Source organism: Molossus molossus, unplaced genomic scaffold, assembly GCF_014108415.1.
Source record: "Molossus molossus isolate mMolMol1 unplaced genomic scaffold, mMolMol1.p scaffold_m16_p_7, whole genome shotgun sequence".
In the NCBI taxonomy this organism is placed as follows: domain Eukaryota; kingdom Metazoa; phylum Chordata; class Mammalia; order Chiroptera; family Molossidae; genus Molossus; species Molossus molossus.
Window position 1 is genome coordinate 29,041,893 of NW_023425401.1, and position 21,236 is coordinate 29,063,128.

The following is a 21,236-nucleotide window of genomic DNA, read 5'->3' on the forward strand; positions in this document are numbered from 1 at the left end:
TATACAAACTCAGGGAAGCCTGTGGCATGTGCCCACCCCGAGTTGGTCACCATGGCCTGAGAAATGGAGGACTCTGGCCAGCCTGTGTCGCACAGCCCCCTGGGATGAGGCGAGAGGAGGCATCTTAAGTAGTGTCTCACTAGGGTCACACGGAGAAGGTGTTTCCCCAAGGGGAAAACAAGAAAAGGAAGAAAAGGGTGCTAAGTTATCCAGACTCATAGAAGTCCTCTCCAGATACCACCCATCGCTCCAAACCTACGCAGTAAAAACAGAGGTGGAGCTTTTCTAGCCTGCGGTTATTTTTGGAAGGCTCGGAGTTTATTATTTATTGCTACTGCTCGTGGTGATCTGCCCTGGATTGATGTCTAGATGAAAGCGACGGCTCCCCCAGGGTCTGACTTAGCAGAGGGCTGTCAGGTGACTGCAGGAGGAACACCCATCCTTCCCAGTGTTCATTTAAAGTCACCTGTTCCTCCAGGGTCTACACGTCGATTTGAATGGGTTCCACTGAAACGGGTTTGCTTCAGCGATTGTCTGGTTTCAGGCAGGCAGAAAGTAAACCGTGCGAACAGGTTTGGACATTTCGGTCCCAACTGAAAGTAGGAAGTACAGATGTTTGTGAAATTATATGTAAAAAGGGTGATGCCGAGAGAGGATGCAAAGATGCTTGTTAACGGACACACCCGTCACACCAGGCTCCTTCCTCTCCTCCCAGAGACAGGCTGTCTGTCCTTCCTGCCTGCCTTTCCCACCACGCACACGCCCCGGTTCCCGCATCGCCCTGTGCCACAGAACTGTCTCGGAAGCCTTTTTAATAGAATGCCATTTTCCCCAACTTCTCTCTCGCCACCATACCTGCAGGCTACATCTCGGTGCAGATTTCTGTGATAACACAGTAAGAATGCTTAAATTAGACACTGGTTCAACTAAAGTGATATTTTGCCACTATCTATAAACCACAGTGCTATGAGAATGGTTGGACTCCCCCCTGCCTGATTTATAGAGCCAGTCTGCTCGGCACATCAAAAATCCCCTCAATCTGTAGATCTTTATAGAAACTGCGACTGAAATAGATCCAGTAAAGCCGACAGAGATAAGCTTTATTTTTATTTTTAAAGCCTTCCCTTAGTAATTATCTCATATATTTGTGGGAACCTGTTAAACTCGCTGAATAGGACAGTATCAGAATTGCAGTGTAGCTCAGAGAAAATATACATTGCGATTGTTCCTTCTTTTCATGACTCACAGCAAAAATGCTTGCAGTTTTTAGGTGGCAGTCAGCTACCGCAGAAAAAGCCACACTTGAGAAAAGCATCAGTCCTTGGTTTTCAAAATATATACAACACTCCGTGGAAGGTCTTGTTGTAGGATTTCTAATGGCAATGCGCCCATTCACCTGTATTCACTATTCAGTCTTTTGTCCGTGTTCATTTATGTTATAAGAATGGCTCTCTGCCTTCTGGAGTGAAGTTGAAGGTGTATTTCTTTTTGGTCTTCCTGACAATATTCCAAGGCAGGCATTATTAATATTATAATTTTATAGATGCAAATACAGGCCCAGAGAGGTTATAAGGGTGTTGCTACAGTCACACAGCAGGTAAAGGTGGCCCAGGGGCTCCCCCTCGGGTCCTGTGCTCATTCCAGCCCTCCAGGGCTGTGTCTCTGGCTACACCCTCATTCTCTAGCTGGTTCCACGATCTGCCGTTTTCCTGTCAACCTTTCACCACGGCCCTCGGGTAAACCAGACCCAGCTCCTTTTGCTTTATGCCGTTGGGTTGCAGCAAAGGAGAAAGGCAGCAAGGATACCTTTCTTGGTCATTGTTGGACTTTCTGACATCCGTCACCCCCCTCTCCTTCCCTGTCCACTCCTGGAAGGCAGGCAGGCTGCCATGAGCCATGACGACTGTGGGTTTCGGGCTCGTGGGGGAAGATTCAGGAAGCTGTACAAACAAGGAATTAAGATGCGTACTACACGCCTTCCATCCTGGCTTTGTTGCATTTCTGAGAAATGTTTTGTTGGTAAATTTGCTTGTTATATGAAGGTAAAACCCAAACCCTAGACTTTTTGTGGAAGCTATTTCAATGCAGTTCTAATGATGCTCAGAAACTTGACTTGCTTTGAAGGAACGGGGATGCGGGAGCATGGGACTACACATTTAATTTTGAAATTTCTTAGGGGACGCTATAATGCGATTAATTTATATTTTGATTGACATTTTCTTCAATCTGCCCATCCCCACCCCCACTCATTCATTGGCCAGGGCTCCGGCCTTTGGCGGTGATTGTTCTGTGCTCTGTTCCTTCGATCAGCTTCCCTGGGCCCGATGGCTGGGAACGCGGAACCAGAAGGTGCTGACAGAGATGACCTGCTGCTGCTCAGTGAGATCTTCAGTGCGTCCTCCCTGGAAGAGAGCGAGTTCAGCAAGGAGTGGGCGGCCGTGTTCGGAGACAGTCAGCGGAAGGAGCCAGCGCCCGCCGCGGCCCCGGCGGAGCCAGACCTCAAGCCCCAGCCGGGCTCGGGGTTCCTTCCCTCGCAGCTTTTGGACCAAAATATGAAAGACCTGAAAGCCTCGCTACAAGGTATTTGCTCCAGGGATTGAAATGGGGTTTCTTTGTTCCTTTGTTTTGTTTTTAATCCAAACGCCTATTTCTTCTTGTCTTTTTGTTGTTGTTGTTGTTTTCTGATTTTTGTTTCATGCCTGGTATCTTTTTTTGTTTGTTTTTCATGTTTGTAATGTCCTTTCATATCCAGTGACTTTTCAGCCGAAATCTTTGCATCACATTCCAGCTTTAAGATACATTCAGGGTTTAAAATCGATTCCTTCTCATAATGTTCTCCCTGTGTTGACAGTTTCTGTTCATAAAAGGTGAGGGGGTGGTCCTCAACCTCGTTGTCTTTTTGGTTTTGGAAGTTTTCATGACATACTCGAGAGATCAGCCTGCCTTCACGGTCATGGCGCGTGGCTTGGCCAGCCCCCTGCTGAGTTCCCTTGTATGTCTCATGAGACCGAGCTCCCCACGCCCGTCCACATGCCTCTTTCTGAGAGCCAGCTGACCTGACACTGGGCTCAACCACTTTCCCGCTCGGTGTTCTTTGCTCTGGCCCACCCCTGCCTGAGGGTGTCCTCAGCTCAGCCGCCTCGCTCCTGCCTGCAGCACACGGCCCAGGAGTCTCACGCATCCGGGGCAGCAGGAATGGTTTCCACACTCACCCCAGTGATCAGGAGCATTGGTGAGCGTTCAAGTCACACTGAGGCTCACCAGCAGCCCACGTGCTGGCTGAGACTCTGCTGGCCTGGGAACCACATTGATTGAGAAACTAAGACTCAATTAGTTTGAAATTTCAATTAGAAAAAATACACACACACACATACATATGTGTGTGTGTATACATATATATGTGTGTGTATATATATGTGTGTGTGTGTGTGAGTGTATATATATATATATATATATATATATATATATTCTGTTGATTTTAAAGAGAGGAAGGGAAAAGGAGAGAGAGAGAGAAACATTGATGTGAGAGAGACATCGATCAGCTGCCTCCCCACACAACCTGACCTGAGATCAAACCCACAACCTGGGCTTGCGCCCTGACTAGGAATTGAACTGGCGACCTTTTGGCGCACAGGACACGCTCAACCCACTGAGCCACATAGGCCAAGGCGAAATTTCAGTTTTTAAGTTTGAGTTTCTAATCAAGCAGACCTTGGGAAGGAAACCATTTTCTAGTATCTCACACTTTTTTCCCCTCCTTCATACCGTTTTAACTGTAAGCCAGTATTAAGAAGTTCTCAAGTTGTTTCGGTTCCTCCACAAATTTAGGCTATCTCCTTCGTAAACAACGTGTTTACCTGGCACTGAAAGCCGAGAACAAACGGCAGAGCTGGGGTGATTCAGTAATTATGGGCTATTAAAGAAAGCTTAGGTCCTTGGAGATGAGGTCATGGACGCAACAGGAGTTGGTGGGCAAGACTCAAAAGTCTTCCCTCTTTTTTATGAAACACATCATCCCTTTTATCTTCCTTGGTGAGTCCTATTTTATAGCCGCCTCACTTCTTTTCAGAAATGGGGTTAGAGATCGGAGGGATAAGTGAATCCCCAGGTTTCACCTGACCTTCACCGTCTCTTCCACCGAGCTCCGGAGAGCAAGGCCAGCAAAGACCCGAGTCTCACCCCTCCTGCTGGGCTACCGAGCTGTGGGGGGGTCCAAAGGCCCAAGCGGCGTCCACAGCTCAGGTCCCTCCATCCTGCTGTGTTGCAGGATGCCCCCTACTCAAGCCCCCCGCTTTGGAGACACCAGGGCCCCTGCTGCCAACGAAGCCCAGGGGTAGTGGGAGTGACAGCCGGGAAGGCGAACTCCACACCCTCTCCCTGAGCAGGCGGGGTGAGATCTCCACTTGTGGCCCCAAACTGTGCCCAAGAGCTGTGACAAGCACCGCGGCCCAGGGCTCAGCACTTCAGCCTCGCCCGAGTCCCAGGGAAAGGCACAAAACCACACTCGGGTCCAAGGGCGGAGGTGCCCTGACAGCAGGAGAGACGCGACCTCTACTGTGGAGAGAGAAAGAAGTCTTCCAACGGGAAGCCATTTATTTCCCAGGCAAACAAAGTCTCCCTTGAGGCTGACGCTGTACTAGTACTTTGGCACGTTTCTCAGTCAGCAAATATTTGTTGAGTACCTCTGAGTGCCAGGCACTGGGGGTTCATCCGAGAGCAAAACAGACAAGGCTGCTGCCTCCCTGCAACTCCCATCCTAATGGAGAGAAGACGAACATCCTGAAGAAGCAAATAACATCGTAGGTTAGAAACTGATCGCTGTTACGGAGAGAAGAAAAAGTGGAGTTTGGCAGTCCTGAAAAAAAAAAAGAAAAAGAAAAAGTAGAGCCAGGGGTTTGGGAGTGCTGTGGGCTGCAGAGCTAAAGGGTGTTTGTGCAGAAGATGAGGTCTGAGAATTGCAGGAGGTGAGACCTCGCCATGGAGAGGGAACCCCTGTGCCAGTGCCCGAGGGAAGGACGGGCCTGCGGGGCCGGGGGTCTGCAGGACCATCAATGTGATGGAGCCCACGGAGCAGGGGGAGCGGAGCGCAGAGAGGAGGGTGAGGCTGGGTCACTGCGGGCCTCAGGCTTTGGAAGAACTCAGGAACCATCACAGCATCTTGGGCCAAGCACAAACGTGATCTGATTTTACTATTGAAGAGGATCCTCTGGCTGCTGAAAGTTTCCTTTGGTCAGCTAGGGTTCTGTCAAGATCAACGCTACAGGAGTTACTTTGTAACCTCTGAGCTAGCCTGTTTCCTTTGCATGCCTGCAGCTGCAAATGGAACGTCTATGGGACTCAAAATGACAGGAAAAAAGGTGCAACCTAAGTGGGAGAGGAAGTCCATTCAGCTTTTACTGAGCCTAGGACCTCGCACAGGGGCTCCCTCGGTGCCACCCTGATGCTGCCACCTGACTCGGGCCTTCAGAGCATGCATACAAGGACAGTCTCCCTGCCTCCATGACTGGTCCTGTGACGCACTTACAACCACATCCTATGCTTGTGCCAGACTCCCCTTACCACCACCCCCACCAACAAAAAAAGAGGAAGAGCAGATGCCGGCACCAGGTTTTTTTCACTGCATCCATAGTCTAAAAAATAGCCATCTATGTGCATGAATTGCAAAAGCACCTGAAGAACTATTAACCGTCTGATACCTCATGTTGAAATGACTTCCCCTGATTATCCAGATCATCTCAAAACCCAAATCAAGTGAAACCGCTGGAATAATTAAGCAGACAGTGTGGAGGAGAAGGACTCACGGGCACACTGATGCGGGGAAGCAGACGGAAACAAACAGCAGGGCGTGCAGAGCCCAGAGCTGGGTCTTCCCCGCCAACCTCCTTCCCCTCCCTCGTTCTGCAAAGATTGGTCAGGCCCCTCACATTCTCTGGACCTCTGCCTTCTCATCTGTGAAACGAGGTGTTAATATCCCTGAGTAAATAATGAATGAGGAGAGACCCAAGACATCCAAAGGTGCACATTCCACCTTTCCCCAAGCAGGCGGTATCTCCTCATCCCTGGGTTAACCCCACCTAGAGATGCTGAGAGCAAAGATTGCGGGATTCCACGAATCCGCCGTTAGCAGCTGGTAAGCCCACGATGACCAGCACTCCGTGCGGCCCATGCCATGATCCAGGCTCTGTCCTGTGTGTTTATGTGCTAACGTAACCCTCACGGCACCCTGCCCAGGCAGGTGCTGTCAGCATCTCCGTTGCTGCCCAGGAAACCGAGGTACAGGGTGGCCAGGGAATTCGCCTGAGATCACACGGCCGGTAGAAGACAGGCGGGATCTGAACCTGAGCCCCCTGACTCAGGAACCTGTGCCTTGAACTTGGTGTTCTGTGGCCTCTCCGTCCTGTGTCTGATGGCGAACGTGGTCCCCCCCAGTTCCTTCAGGCCTGTCCTGATGCCTCCCAAGGAGGGGGACTGGGAATGACCCACCCGATGGTTATGGAGGAAGAAGGTGGGTGTGGGGAGACAGGGTCCCTGTCAACCACAAGTCGGGATGCTCCAGAGTAGGCTATCTGAAGTTGAGATTGTCTACAAAACCTTCGCCTGTGCTCGCAGTCACCCATATGTTCACTCGGTCTCCCGTGGTCCCAGCTGTCCATGGGGTCCAGGTGGGGGTGTCCTCAGGGTCAGATTGTGGAGAAGACAGGTGCAATGCCCAGGCTTCGCCACAGCAACCTCAGCCCTCCCACTCGCTGTGCCCCCCTCTCGATCCCCTGCCCCCTCCACCTCTTCAGGATCCCCCCTCATCTCCCCCTCCTCCCCTGCCCCCTCCACCTCTTCAGGATCCCCCTCATCTCCCCATCCTCCCCTGCCCCCTCCACCTCTTCAGGATCCCCCTCATCTCCCCTTCCTCCCCTGCCCCCTCCACCTCTTCAGGATCCCCCCTCATTCCCCATCCTCCCCTGCCCCCTCCACCTCTTCAGTATCCCCCCTCATCTCCCCTTCCTCCCCTGCCCCCTCCACCTCTTCAGGATCCCCCCTCATCTCCCCTTCCTCCCCTGCGCCCTCCACCTCTTCAGGATCCCCCCTCTCCCCTTCCTCCCCTCCCCTCCACCTCTCAGATCCCCCTCATCTCCCTTCTCCCCTGCCCCCTCCACCTCTTCAGGATCCCCCCTCATCTCCCCTTCCTCCCCTGCCCCCTCCACCTCTTCAGGATCCCCCTCATCTCCCCTTCCTCCCCTGCCCCCCTCCACCTCTTCAGGATCCCCCTCATCTCCCCATCCTCCCCTGCCCCCTCCACCTCTTCAGGATCCCCCTCATCTCCCCTCCTCCCCTGCCCCCTCCACCTCTTCAGGATCCCCCTCATCTCCCCTTCCTCCCTGCCCCCTCCACCTCTTCAGGATCCCCCCTCATCTCCCCTTCCTCCCTGCCCCTCACCTCTTCAGGATCCCCCCTCATCTCCCCTTCCTCCCCTGCGCCCTCCACCTCTTCAGGATCCCTCTCATCTCCCCATCCTCCCCTGCCCCTCCACCTCTTCAGGATCCCCCTCATCTCCCCATCCTCCCCTGCCCCCTCCACCTCTTCAGGATCCCCCCTCATCTCCCCTTCCTCCCCTGCCCCCTCCACCTCTTCAGGATCCCCCCTCATCTCCCCTTCCTCCCCTGCCCCCTCCACCTCTTCAGGATCCCCCCTCATCTCCCCTTCCTCCCCTGCCCCCTCCACCTCTTCAGGATCCCCCCTCATCTCCCCCTCCTCCCCTGCCCCACCACCTCTTCAGGATCCCCCCTCATCTCCCCATCCTCCCCTGCCCCCTCCACCTCTTCAGGATCCCCCTCATCTCCCCATCCTCCCCTGCCCCCTCCACCTCTTCAGGATCCCCCCTCATCTCCCCTTCCTCCCCTGCCCCCACCACCTCTTCAGGATCCCCCCTCATCTCCCCATCCTCCCCTGCCCCCTCCACCTCTTCAGGATCCCCCTCATCTCCCCATCCTCCCCTGCCCCCTCCACCTCTTCAGGATCCCCCCTCATCTCCCCATCCTCCCCTGCCCCCTCCACCTCTTCAGGATCCCCCCTCATCTCCCCTTCCTCCCCTGCCCCCTCCACCTCTTCAGGATCCCCCTCATCTCCCCATCCTCCCCTGCCCCCTCCACCTCTTCAGGATCCCCCCTCATCTCCCCTTCCTCCCCTGCCCCCTCCACCTCTTCAGGATCCCCCCTCATCTCCCCTTCCTCCCCTGCCCCCTCCACCTCTTCAGGATCCCCCCTCATCTCCCCTTCCTCCCCTGCCCCCTCCACCTCTTCAGGATCCCCCCTCATCTCCCCTTCCTCCCCTGCCCCCACCACCTCTTCAGGATCCCCCCTCATCTCCCCTTCCTCCCCTGCCCCCTCCACCTCTTCAGGATCCCTCTCATCTCCCCATCCTCCCCTGCCCCCTCCACCTCTTCAGGATCCCCCTCATCTCCCCATCCTCCCCTGCCCCCTCCACCTCTTCAGGATCCCCCCTCATCTCCCCTTCCTCCCCTGCCCCCTCCACCTCTTCAGGATCCCCCCTCATCTCCCCTTCCTCCCCTGCCCCCTCCACCTCTTCAGGATCCCCCCTCATCTCCCCCTCCTCCCCTGCCCCACCACCTCTTCAGGATCCCCCCTCATCTCCCCATCCTCCCCTGCCCCCTCCACCTCTTCAGGATCCCCCCTCATCTCCCCTTCCTCCCCTGCCCCCACCACCTCTTCAGGATCCCCCCTCATCTCCCCATCCTCCCCTGCCCCTCCACCTCTTCAGGATCCCCCCTCATCTCCCCATCCTCCCCTGCCCCCTCCACCTCTTCAGGATCCCCCTCATCTCCCCATCCTCCCCTGCCCCTCCACCTCTTCAGGATCCCTCTCATCTCCCCATCCTCCCCTGCCCCCTCCACCTCTTCAGGATCCCCCCTCATCTCCCCTTCCTCCCCTGCCCCCTCCACCTCTTCAGGATCCCCCCTCATCTCCCCATCCTCCCCTGCCCCCTCCACCTCTTCAGGATCCCCCCTCATCTCCCCATCCTCCCCTGCCCCCTCCACCTCTTCAGGATCCCCCTCATCTCCCCATCCTCCCCTGCGCCCTCCACCTCTTCAGGATCCCCCCTCATCTCCCCTTCCTCCCCTGCGCCCTCCACCTCTTCAGGATCCCCCTCATCTCTCCATCCTCCCCTGCCCCCTCCACCTCTTCAGGATCCCCCCTCATCTCTCCTTCCTCCCCTGCCCCCTCCACCTCTTTAGGATCCCCCTCATCTCCCCATCCTCCCCTGCCCCCTCCACCTCTTTAGTATCCCCCCTCATCTCCCCTTCCTCCCCTGCGCCCTCCACCTCTTCAGGATCCCCCCTCATCTCCCCTTCCTCCCCTGCGCCCTCCACCTCTTCAGGATCCCCCCTCATCTCCCCTTCCTCCCCTGCGCCCTCCACCTCTTCAGGATCCCCCCTCATCTCCCCTTCCTCCCCTGCGCCCTCCACCTCTTCAGGATCCCCCCTCATCTCCCCATCCTCCCCTGCCCCCTCCACCTCTTCAGGATCCCCCCTCATCTCCCCATCCTCCCCTGCGCCCTCCACCTCTTCAGGATCCCCCCTCATCTCCCCATCCTCCCCTGCCCCCTCCACCTCTTCAGGATCCCCCCTCATCTCCCCATCCTCCCCTGCCCCCTCCACCTCTTCAGGATCCCCCCTCATCTCCCCATCCTCCCCTGCGCCCTCCACCTCTTCAGGATCCCCCCTCATCTCCCCTTCCTCCCCTGCGCCCTCCACCTCTTCAGGATCCCCCCTCATCTCCCCTTCCTCCCCTGCCCCCTCCACCTCTTCAGGATCCCCCCTCATCTCCCCTTCCTCCCCTGCCCCCTCCACCTCTTCAGGATCCCCCTCATCTCTCCATCCTCCCCTGCCCCCTCCACCTCTTCAGGATCCCCCCTCATCTCTCCTTCCTCCCCTGCCCCCTCCACCTCTTTAGGATCCCCCTCATCTCCCCATCCTCCCCTGCCCCCTCCACCTCTTTAGTATCCCCCCTCATCTCCCCATCCTCCCCTGCCCCCTCCACCTCTTTAGTATCCCCCCTCATCTCCCCATCCTCCCCTTCCCCCTCCACCTCTTTAGTATCCCCCCTCATCTCCCCTTCCTCCCCTGCCCCCTCCACCTCTTCAGGATCCCCCCTCATCTCTCCATCCTCCCCTGCCCCCTCCACCTCTTTAGTAACCCCCCTCATCTCTCCATCCTCCCCTGCCCCCTCCACCTCTTCAGGATCCCCCTCATCTCCCCTTCCTCCCCTGCCCCCTCCACCTCTTCAGGATCCCCCTCATCTCTCCATCCTCCCCTGCCCCCTCCACCTCTTCAGGATCCCCCCTCATCTCTCCTTCCTCCCCTGCCCCCTCCACCTCTTTAGGATCCCCCTCATCTCCCCATCCTCCCCTGCCCCCTCCACCTCTTTAGTATCCCCCTCATCTCCCCATCCTCCCCTGCCCCCTCCACCTCTTTAGTATCCCCCCTCATCTCCCCATCCTCCCCTGCCCCCTCCACCTCTTTAGTATCCCCCCTCATCTCCCCATCCTCCCCTGCCCCCTCCACCTCTTTAGTATCCCCCCTCATCTCCCCTGCCCCCCCCCCCCGGGCCTCTGGGGGAGTGGAGAGGACAGCGGATTTCATGAGAGAACTGTTATGTTCACCACCACCACCCCAATTTCAAGCTCTAGGAGAGCAAAACAAAGCAACTTATATTTGGGAGCAAATTGTGCTGAAAATCTACAGAGTTAATTTTAGCTAGGATGTCTTAGCTCTGAAGTCCCAGCACGACAGAGGCTGGGCTTCCTGTGTGGCGCATGGCGAGAAAACGGTATCTTCCTGAGGCCCCTGAGGTGAGTGGGAAGAGGGCCAGGCGGCTGCCTGGGATGGGGCAGCGCCCGGCCGGTAGGCCCCGTTCAACGCTCCCTCCGCTCTCCACCAGCGTCCAGGTGCAGTTCAGAAATGGAAAGACACCATGCTCGCCATCAGTGCACTGGGACTTTTCTTTCTTCTTTTTTTGTTAACCCTCACCCGAGGATATTTTTCCATTTATTTTTAGCGAGGAAGGGAGGGAGGGAGGGAGAGAGAGAAACATTGATGTGAGAGAGACACATTGATTGGTTACCTCCCACACGACCCCGACCAGGCCTGGGATCACACCTGCAACCCAGGGACATGCCCTTAACCAGGAATCAAACTTGCGACCCTCCAGTCCGAGGGCCGACACTCTAACTGCTGAGCCAAACCAGCCAGGGCTACTGGGACATCTTTCGATTTAGAATTCTGCAAACAGAAGCCAGGAGTCGAGTTCCAGATTCTCACAAATAGGCAGCTCTGGGTTCCTTCCAGATATGCTTCTGTTTGACCCAGTTCCGAGGTGCTATTGCCATCCGGGTGGGTTTCCATTTAAGACTAAAGAAATGTCAAGCTGTAGTTCATCTTAAACTCACCTTTCCCCAACCTCTTGCCGTTCGTGGCTTAGCCTGGCTCCTAACTGGTAATTCTGGGATCAGATAGAATCATGGGGAGGAAAAGACTGTATTTAAGGACAGCCTGAAGGTGGGGCAGGCGCTCTCAGCATGAACAAGTGGAGTTGTTTGTCCCATCAAAGCAGCCGCAGGTCCAGGACATCTACAGGATTTCAGTGACTCCACCCGTCCCTACAAGGACCTTGATGGCCATGTGCTGGACCCTCAGTTTATAGATGAGGAAATCAAGGAATCCCAGTTTGTTGCAGATCACAGAGTGTCTGAACTCCTCAGCTTAGCTCACAAGGTCCGTCAGGACCCGGCCCCGGTCTCATTGCGGCCCACCTCCCACACCATGACTGGACAGGGTGACATCGTTCTGCCAGAGAGCCCTCCGTGATGTCAGTAAGCTGGACTCCTGCCGAATCCAGTTGCAGTGAGACCAGCTCTCCCCACCCTGGGCCTTGACACATGCCTGCCCCTCCCCCAGCGTGCTGCCCACCGACACACCCCTGGCGCCTGCCCCTCGGAAGGCACACCCCTCGTCCTGCGGCTCCCACCTTCTGTGTTGTTCCTTCCAGGGAGCCGGCTCAGCCTCCCCTGTGGCCAGCAGCCAGGGGTAGGTGTTGCTGCTCTCCATTCCCTTCACACCCTGTCCTTAATCATTCCTCACTTCTCCCCTCGCGGTAACATTGATTTAATTTCCTGTCTCTCGCTGTAGGTCGTCATAGGCAGGGCTCATGTTTGTGTTGCTCACCATCTTCTTTCCAGAACAGAGCTCAATCCCTGGAGTACAGTAGATGCTTAGAAAGCACTGGGTGGGTGGGTGGATGGATGGATGGATGGATGGCAGGAGGGGAAGGAGACAGCAACTGACACTGAACCACTAGATGAAAAGGAAAACCATCCTAAGGCATGACCCTGAGCATGATCCTCTCGAGGGTTGGGCTGGATGGTTGCTGAGCTGTGCAGAACTCCAGATTCAGCTTCAATTTGTTAGGGGCCTGCCCCTAGGCTTTGTATTCCCAGGTTTTGCCGCCTGCAAGATCCCATTTTATCCATAAAACAACCTAGCAAGGCAGGAATTTTTATCCACCTCTGCAGGGATGGACACTGGGGCTTGGAGCCAGGAACTGGGGACAGCAGCCTGGTGCTCATCCATCATGGCGTGGTGTTGCCTCTGCCCCTTCGCTGCCCGGCCCACGCCAGAGCCCCTGGGCTGCGATCATGAGCCCAGCCTGGGCCTTGCTCCCCGGGCTAGTGCAGCTGCATTCATGGTAAAGAGCTACTCTGCACGGTGTTACTTTGGCTCTGTGTGCTGCGCTAGCTGGCCGGTGTTATTTCTGGCTGATTTATGTATTCCCTTATGTAAGTAGAGGAGGCAGGATTGCTCCAATAAAATTTTATGTGTGTTTCCTGCAAATGGGTAGCACAGTTGACATGTCAGAGGAACTGAGCGCTTTAGGATAGTCACTGGTTCCCACCGCGCTCCGTGCTCCCAGCCCCCACCCCTCGCCACCCCTCTCCCGACAGTTCTGAGATGGGAGCTGTCTTTCTAGTCACACCTTCATGGTAAAAAAAAAATGCCAACTAACGCCAAGAGGAGAGCAGTCAACAGCAGTTACAGGAATATTAGCAACACCAAGTTCTCTTCCAACAGCATTTTTTCCTGACGGACGCTGTGACATTTGAAATCTGGCTTGGCATCCCGTCCATCACTACCCTCACTGCACCTTCCCCTCAATAATCCCCAAAGTGTTGTAAGTGAGGGTGAAATGGCAACTGAGCTAAGTATTTGCTTTAAAAAGTTTTTATTTATTTATTTATTTATTTATTTTTTAATATATAGCTGGTGTCAGAGCCCCCCCCCCCCCCCCCCCCGTCTTAGAACGCGTAATCACTGTTCTAAGGAGAGAACAGGACTGGACAACCCGGCTGTTGTCTGCTTCACCCCATGGGAGAAGGGGACACTGCTGCCCTGTGTCTTTGTGAAAATTCTGACCCCATCCCCTTAGTCCCCAAAGAGGGGGCGTCTGTAGGCTCTTCCTTTATGTCCTCTGCTGCAGAGAAGCCCCCAGACCCACAGATTGTAGATGTGGCTTGTGAGAGTCACGAGGTGAGCCAGAGTCACAGACCTGTAGTTTTACAGACGAATCCAGTTAGAAGACAGTGAAAGTCTTTATGAAGGAATCTGCCCTTACAGTCCTTTATTTTTTATTTATTTATTTTTTTTTTTTTATCCTCACCGAGGACATTTTTCCATTTTTTTTTTGTTCAGGTAGAGTGGGAGGGAGAGAGAGGAAGAGAGAGAGAGAGAGAGAAACATCGATGTGAAAGGAACACATCGAGTGGCTGCCACCCGCACAACCGACCAGGGCCGGGGACAAACTGCAACCGAGGTACGCGCCCTTAGCGGGAACCGAACCCGGGTCTCTAAGGACCGCAGGCCGACGCTCTAACCGCTGAGCCAAACCGGCCAGGGCCCCTTACAGTCCTTTAGATGATAGGCTTGAAAATAGGAGTTGTCTTTCTGATACTTGTAAAATACGACTTGATGTGCAGATATTTAAGTCAGTAAGCGGGTCTTTGGGGGGGCGTGTCCGTTATTGAAAGGAAGGGGGCTTTGTCATGACCTGCCTCCTTTGGGACCGCATTCCATGATGCACTCTGACGGCCCGGCGCTTGGAGCCTGCCTCTTCAGTGTTCTCTGCAGCTGTCTTTAAAAACGACCGCTGTGCATATTTTTGAAACGGGAAGACCGATCTCGTTGTGTTCCCACTGGATCACATAGCCGACAGAGATTGGGGGAGCCGACTGCCATACCTGTCCCCGGCTCTTCTCCGAGGCGGTGCGGGTTCTCTGGAAGCGTGGGCCTCCCTGAAGTCAGAGAGCCTGGCAGGGTTGAAGGGCTTAAAGCTGCAGGGCCTGTTTCCTAGGAGGACCTGTCTCCTTGTCCCAGCTGGACCCTGTCCCTGATGGAGATGGTGACCTCGCAGCCTCCTTGGAGACCATCTCTGGCAGCTCTTCCCAAATTACAACTGCTTCTCAGTCACTGAGGGTTTGTGAAAACCGTTTCCGGGGCTCCACTCCCAGGGCTTCTGACTCAGGAGGACAGCGGTGGCCCGTGACTTTGCATTTCCAACCAGCTCGCAGCCGGTGCTGCTGCTGGGGGCACCGTGCGCTGCGAGGCTGCTCGGAGGGTGTCCGGGAGGAGGGTGCAGGGAAAGGGGTGGCATTTACCCAGATTCCACCTGGTTCAGCTGTATTCCAGCATGGTGGAACCGCACTTAAACTTGCCACATTGCCCACTGCGTGGTGTGATTTGGGTTTAGAAGCAAAATGCTTGTGGGCCAGTTTCCTGGCACTCGGGGAGGTTACATTACTCTTGGACGACAGAAGACAGTGGGTTTTTTTTAATCCTCACCCAAGGACATGTTTTCATTTTTTGTTCAGATAGAGTGGGAGGGAGAGGAAGAGAGAGAGAGAGAGAAACATCCATGTGAAAGGGACACATCGAGTGGCTGCCACCCGCACGACCCAACCAGGGCCGGGGACAAACTGCAACCGAGGTACATGCCCTTAGCGGGAACCGAACCCGGGTCTCTCTGGTCCACAGGCCGACGCTCTAACCACTGAGCCAAACCGGCCAGGGCAGATAGTGGTCATTTTAAAAACTGCTTTATTAAACTAATTCACATACCATAAAATCCACCCATTGTAAGGGGACAGACAGTTCATGGATTTCTGGTAAATTTTTTTTTTTTTGTAGCCTCACCTGAAGATATTTTTGCATTTATCTTCAGAAAGAGTGGAAGGGAGAGAGGGGGAAAGAAAGAGAACATCAACGTGAGAGCCACCCACACAACCCCAACCGGAGCCAGAGACAAATTGCAACGGAGGTACGTGCCCTTAGCGGGAACTGAACCCAGGACTCTCTGGTCCGCGGCTGATGCTCCAGCTGCTGAGCCAAACTGACCAGGGCCTGGTAAATTTATATTATGCAACTGTCACCAGAGTCCAGAAAGTTCCCTCAGAATCAGATGCTTTTGATTGTTTTGTGAAGTATGTTCACTACATAATCAAGTACCTTTCCAATGAATGGCAATACTTTTTAAAAATCTCTACATGGCCCTGGCCTGTTTTGCTCAGTGGTTAGAGGACCAGCCTGTGGATCAAAGAGTCGTGGTCAAGGGCACATACCTCAGTTGCGGTTTTTCCCCAGCCCTTGTGGGGTCGTGCGGGAGTCTCTCTCCTCTCTTTCTCCTCTCTCTCTCTCTCTCTCTCTCTCTCTCTCTCTCTCTCCTTTTTCCCTCCCTCCCTCCCCCCTTCCCACTCTATCTGAAGATAAATGGGAAAAATATCCTTGGATGAGCATTAAAAAAAAAAAACCCTGTATCCTTTCATTGTTGTAACAACAGAACCAATAAATAGGTCACAAGCCACCTGTTTCATTTGTCACCCATTAGTCTTCATAGAGAAGTTTGGATGCCACTTGCCTAAAATGAAACAGTTCATCCACTGAGTATGTTAAATCTACTGTGTCAAGCATTGCTTTGCCATCCCTTAAAACAATGCTTCATACGTGTACTTCATAGTTCAATAGTTCTTCAATAGTTTATCATAATTCAGCATCCATTGTGTGGCAGGCAATGCACCAGTAGAGTCCCTGCCTTCAAGGGGCTGAGACAAAGATGCAGACGAATAAGTACAGTAAGGATCTGTCATCAAGTCCCCCAGTGGCGAAGCAGCATAAACAAATGCATTAAATCGTATCACTTTTGTTAACGTATACCGAGTGGCTTTCTTGCTCCAGAAATTGTTTCACTGCTATGGAAACCTGATGTCTCACGAAGACCTTTTCAGAAACAAAACCTTTTCTGTAGAAACACTGTGACCGGAGCATCCCAGTACAGGGACTTGGTCTTACCCATGATGGACCCAACAGCAACACATCATTTGACGGTGTGCGCTTCACAGTGAGAATCGATGATGGACAAGTGCTGCGTTAGGAATGTTGGAGCACACTGAAGAAACTTTCTTGTCCCTAAAAAGACAGGACTTACACACAAAGAATTAAAGCAGCCCTGGCCGATTTGGCTCAGTGGTTAGAGTGTTGGCCTACGCACCAAAGGGTCAAAGGTTTGATTCCCAATCAAGGTCATGTACCTGGGTTGCAGGTTCAGTCCCCCACCCCAGGTCAGGATGTCTGCGGGAGGCAACCAATCATGTCTCTCTCACATTGATGTTTCTTTCTCTCTCCCCCTCCCCCTTTTCCTCCCATTCTCTCCAAAAATCAATGGAAAAATATCCTCAGGCCAGTCAGTGTGGCTCAGTAAATTGAGTGTTGCCCCATGGACTGAGGGGTCCCAGTTCGATTCCCGGTCTGGGCACATGTCCAGTTGCAGGCTCGATACCCAGGGAGTGTGCAGGAGGCAGCTGATTGAGTTCTCTCTCTCACATCTCTCTCCTTTCCTCTCTCTCTAAAATAATCAATTAAAACATTTTTAAAAATATATCCTTGGGTGAGGATTAACCAAAAAAAAAAAAAAAAAAGAGTTAAGCAGACGTGCGAAGAAGCAGAGGGTACAGTTCCAGGGCTGCTGAGGCCTCTTCCTCGCGATGGGCACACAGACACGGGGCACTGGAGGTCGTCGGGAGATACAACTAAACGCCTTTGCGAGGGACTGCACCAAGGTGAGGGGCCTTCTTCCCCCTCACGTACCTGGACTGCCGTTCAGTTATCTGCATTAACCAAGCTTCCCGCTTGACGTGAGCTGCATGGAAAATAAATGAACTGGACGAGACTGGAAGTAGGGAAGACCTGCAGTGTGCTAGTTTTAGGACGGCATTTCAGGGTGTTCACTTTTTTCAGCTTTTCCTGTTTGCGGCAGAAAAACAAGGCCCTTGATTTCCTTGGGACACTGTTGATAGTCTCGGGTGTGACCATGGGGGGATGTTACTTGAGATGAAAAATGGGCATAAAGCCAAAAGTAAAAATGCTTTCCCCTCAGCAATTTCTCATTTGTTTTTCAAAATCCAGTCTTTTTTTCTAGTTTTTCCTACTTTTGAATTGGGCATGGTTATATGTACTCTGCTCTCCCCTGACGCGTATTCCGTTCCAAGTATAAGGATCCTGGAGCAGAAAGGTCTTGTCACACCACCCTCATCCCGTTCTTTGGGGGCCCCCGTCGCTGAGGACCAAATCTGTGACCAGGAACGGGGGCAGTGGGTCTGCCCTTCCCGGGACCTGACGACCCCTGGTTTTAACATTGGGCTGGTCAGAGACCGATGTCAACCCCCTCCTTCTCCAGGGCCAGCACCAAGGGCAGGCCGTCCAAATGACCACAGCCCCGTAGTGGAAGGTGATAGCGTTTCATCCCCCTGAAATGACCGTCGCCTTCCTTTCCACTGTCCTGACACATTTTTCTGTCTTTGCTAATTTCCATTTGAACACCTGCTCCCAGGGTGGAGTATTTTGCTGGATCCTAACTCTTCTTTTTTCTCGTTTTCTGGCTTAATGTCCTCATTCATAATTCCCTTTGTCAAATCCACCGAGGAGGAATCAAATGTCTGCCTCCCTGTGACTGGCTGCTCCCCAAGATTGGGTGGAAACATCAAGGTTGGAAAGGCCACGGTGGGGGGCTATCCTGTGAAAATACCGTCGCCGCCACCACCGAGGCGTTTAATTAGTGCTCCTCAGCAAGGGCCGGGTTTCTTAGCTGTGAGCAGAGGGCCGGTCAAGCTCTGAGATCTGTTCTCTCTTGAGACAAGCCCCTGAGGACACCTGCTGAAGAGTCTGTCGGCATCTGCAACTCTCTTCCTTTGGTCAGCACCCGCTTTCTTGGGTTGACCCCGGGAGTTAAAGGAAGGGTCTGTTGTCATCAAAAAGCATTCCCCTGTGTTCAGGTGTTGTGCGAATCCTTGCGCGTGGTGGTCCTTCCAACCGGAGGCCTGGGGAATGGGAGGGTTGCCCCAAAGTGCAGGCGCCTGGCTTCTCCTGCAGGGCCACACCCCCTCTCTGGGGCCTTCTGAGACCTTGGCAGAGGTTAGGAGGGAGGGTGGGGAGTGTACAGTGTATTTTATGGGAGCTGTCTTTAACATACCTCGATATTCTCTATTAAGCATCACCTGATCCTCCTCAATCAGTCTTTCTCCCTACAGTTTCCTTGTGTGGCTGCCTACATGACCAAAGAAAGTGACTCCCCTGTTTTCGGTCGTTCCCCACCCCCACCAAACGATGTTGCGATGGCTCGCGGCTCAGTTTACCATATCAAAATAAACCAGGTGTCTTGGGGGCTAACTGCACATGGAATTCGATTCACGTTACAGTCATAACTCACACATTATTACCAACTAGCCTTGCTTACCGTCGTCGTGTCTCTATAATAGGTGCATTCATTACCTCATTATAAAGGAATACATCGACGACAGATTTTGAAAAAGCGGGAATCAGAAGTCTAACAGGACCAGCGCACTGTCCACAGCTAGGTGCCATCATAATAAAACGCCCAAAGGTCCCGCTATGGTGGCACAATCCCAGAAGTCTCTCCTTCACTCTCATATCACTACTTTTAGCAACTTGTCCTGCCCCTGTTTTTCAAGACTCTCTTAGCCAGATGGCAAGCACATTCCTAGCTGCTCTTAGCTAGAAGGATAGCCTGTCAAAGAGACATTTTCTTTGTGCTTTTGATACTCCCACCTGTCGGAGCAGGGAAAAAAGCATGGGTCGTCCAAGCCGGTGAACTGGGATTCTCATGTGGAATGATTTAGATAAAGAAGAGCCCCCGACGTATTTAGAAATCACCCGCATCAGGCCCTCTTTTGAAACCGTTCTCCTCATCTGGGAAATAATTTGGCTCTGTAATTGTGGTATTCAGGAAGTTGGGGCAGGTGGTTTGGTAGAAAGAACAGCTGAGGAGAATCCGCCAGTGAGGCTGAAGGGGGTGGGGGCGGTGGAGAGCTCAGGGGGAGCAGGGGCCTCCTTTTCTGCCCGATGGAAGAGGTCTGGAGAAGGCAGTGGCCCTGAGCATCCAGGCCTAGGCTCCAACCCCCTTCTGGGCCTGTAGCTTTGATGCCTGGAGAGCGGCCCCTGTATTTCTCTTGACCCAGAGGATTGGGAAAGAGTCTGCCAGTGGGCGACACTGGAAGGCACCTCACTTCCTCAGCCCTGCAATCTGATTTCTGAAATAACTGATATCTCCGGCTTGCGGTGAAGTGGTCTGAGGTTTTAGGCAACTCTGTGGGCTGTGGACACCCACTGGGGTTGGGGTGCAGCTGGGGTTAAGCCAAGAGCTTGGTCTTTCCTGAGCTTCCCAGGCCGTGGTTGAGAACCCGGACTCCGCCAGCAAGCAGAGGGACCTGGTTCCCTGGCTAGTTTCCGAGGTGAAGTGCAAGGTCTGGGTCTGACTGAGCATCCGCCCTTCCCAGACGAGCCCGGACCCACAGGCCGCATGGCGGAGGTGGGTGTGCTCAGAGTCCCCTTCTCTCCCCAGAGCCGGCCAAGGCTGCCTCGGACCTGACTGCCTGGTTCAGCCTCTTTGCCGACCTCGACCCCTTGTCGAATCCCGACGCTGTTGGGAAGACGGATAGAGAACACGAATTGCTCAACGCGTGAGTCTGCGCCTCTGGAAGGAGCCACGGGCCGTCCTCAGCCTCACGCCTGGGGGCCCGCAGACGGGTCCTGCGATCAGTATGCTGTTTTCCTATTTACGTGCCATTTTAATAAAATGAAAGGGCCAGAGGCCCTGTTTATATTGGTATGATTATTTACTCTTACTTGGTCTGAAGGGATTTAGTGTATTCTCTGTGTGGACCTAACGATACAGGAGTGTGTCGGAGCAGTTTCCAGGCCGGCCGCTCTCCTGCCAGAATGCCCGTCCTGGCTGCTGCCGAGCCACCGGGCTGGTCTGAGATCCAAGTTCAAATCGGAAGCCTACTTTGCGTTGGGTTTATAGACGTGTCTGCAGCCGCGCAGGCAGCGGGACGCTGGCGGAACTAAATGCGTCCTCTCTGCCCCCTGCCTCTGTCCCCTCCGATGGAGGCCGCAGGGAGGCTCCCCTGCCCGCCCAGCCACCTTCCAGCCAGCTCTGGACGAAGCTCCAGCCGACCAAAGACACTGTCCTCGCCCCTGCCGGTGGCCCTGGGCTGTCTCCCGGCGGAGCAGTGGGCTGGGCTCCGCTGCATGAACCTGCCTGGAAAGCAGCCGTGTCTGCAGACTCCGGCGTCTCGTGTCCTCTCTGTGGCTGCAACTCAAAAGCATGTATTTCCGGAGTCCCTTGTGACATTCACTGTTGTTTTTTAATTAAATGAAAAAGATATTTGACACGCCAAGTCAAGTTAAGAAATGAATCTGTGGTGGGGACACCGTGGGGAGGTCTGTGGGGCTAGGGACTGGAGAGGGATGGAGGAGGACGGGCCACACCTGCAGGCGCTGCTGGCACCACCCGAGCACCCCTGGGCCCAGCCGCCGGGGAGGAGGCCCTGGCCCTTTGCTGGCTCAGGCAGGGGTGAGAGTTGCCATTTCGTCTGTAGAAGCAAAGCCCTTGGACAGTCCACAGTGCGAGAGACCCCAGAGTGATGCCATCCCCTCCCTTGGCACTGGCGGCATGCTCAGTGAGAGGCCACACCCCCGAGGAAGCCCGATACAGCCCTTCGACGACGAGCCAGTGGTCTGAGTGGGGGTGGAATTGATGATGGGCCGGGAAACGGTTCTATGTGCCCAGCTGGGCAGGGAGGCCTCTTCTGCTCCTCTGTGGCCT

At 54.1% G+C, this 21,236-nt stretch overlaps 1 protein-coding gene across 3 annotated transcripts in view; it reads left to right on the top strand.

The window, feature by feature from the left end:
* ICA1 (islet cell autoantigen 1) overlaps positions 1-20,795 on the top strand; it is a 147,561-nt gene extending 126,766 nt beyond the window's left edge. For all 3 annotated transcript variants that reach the window (XM_036246877.1, XM_036246878.1, XM_036246876.1), the window contains exons 13-14: positions 2,311-2,580; positions 19,971-20,795. In XM_036246877.1, coding sequence (XP_036102770.1) covers positions 2,311-2,580; positions 19,971-20,092 — 392 coding nt within the window. In that variant the 3' untranslated portion in view covers positions 20,093-20,795. The remainder of the gene's footprint in view (positions 1-2,310; positions 2,581-19,970) is intronic.
* The last annotated feature ends 441 nt before the right edge of the window (positions 20,796-21,236 follow it).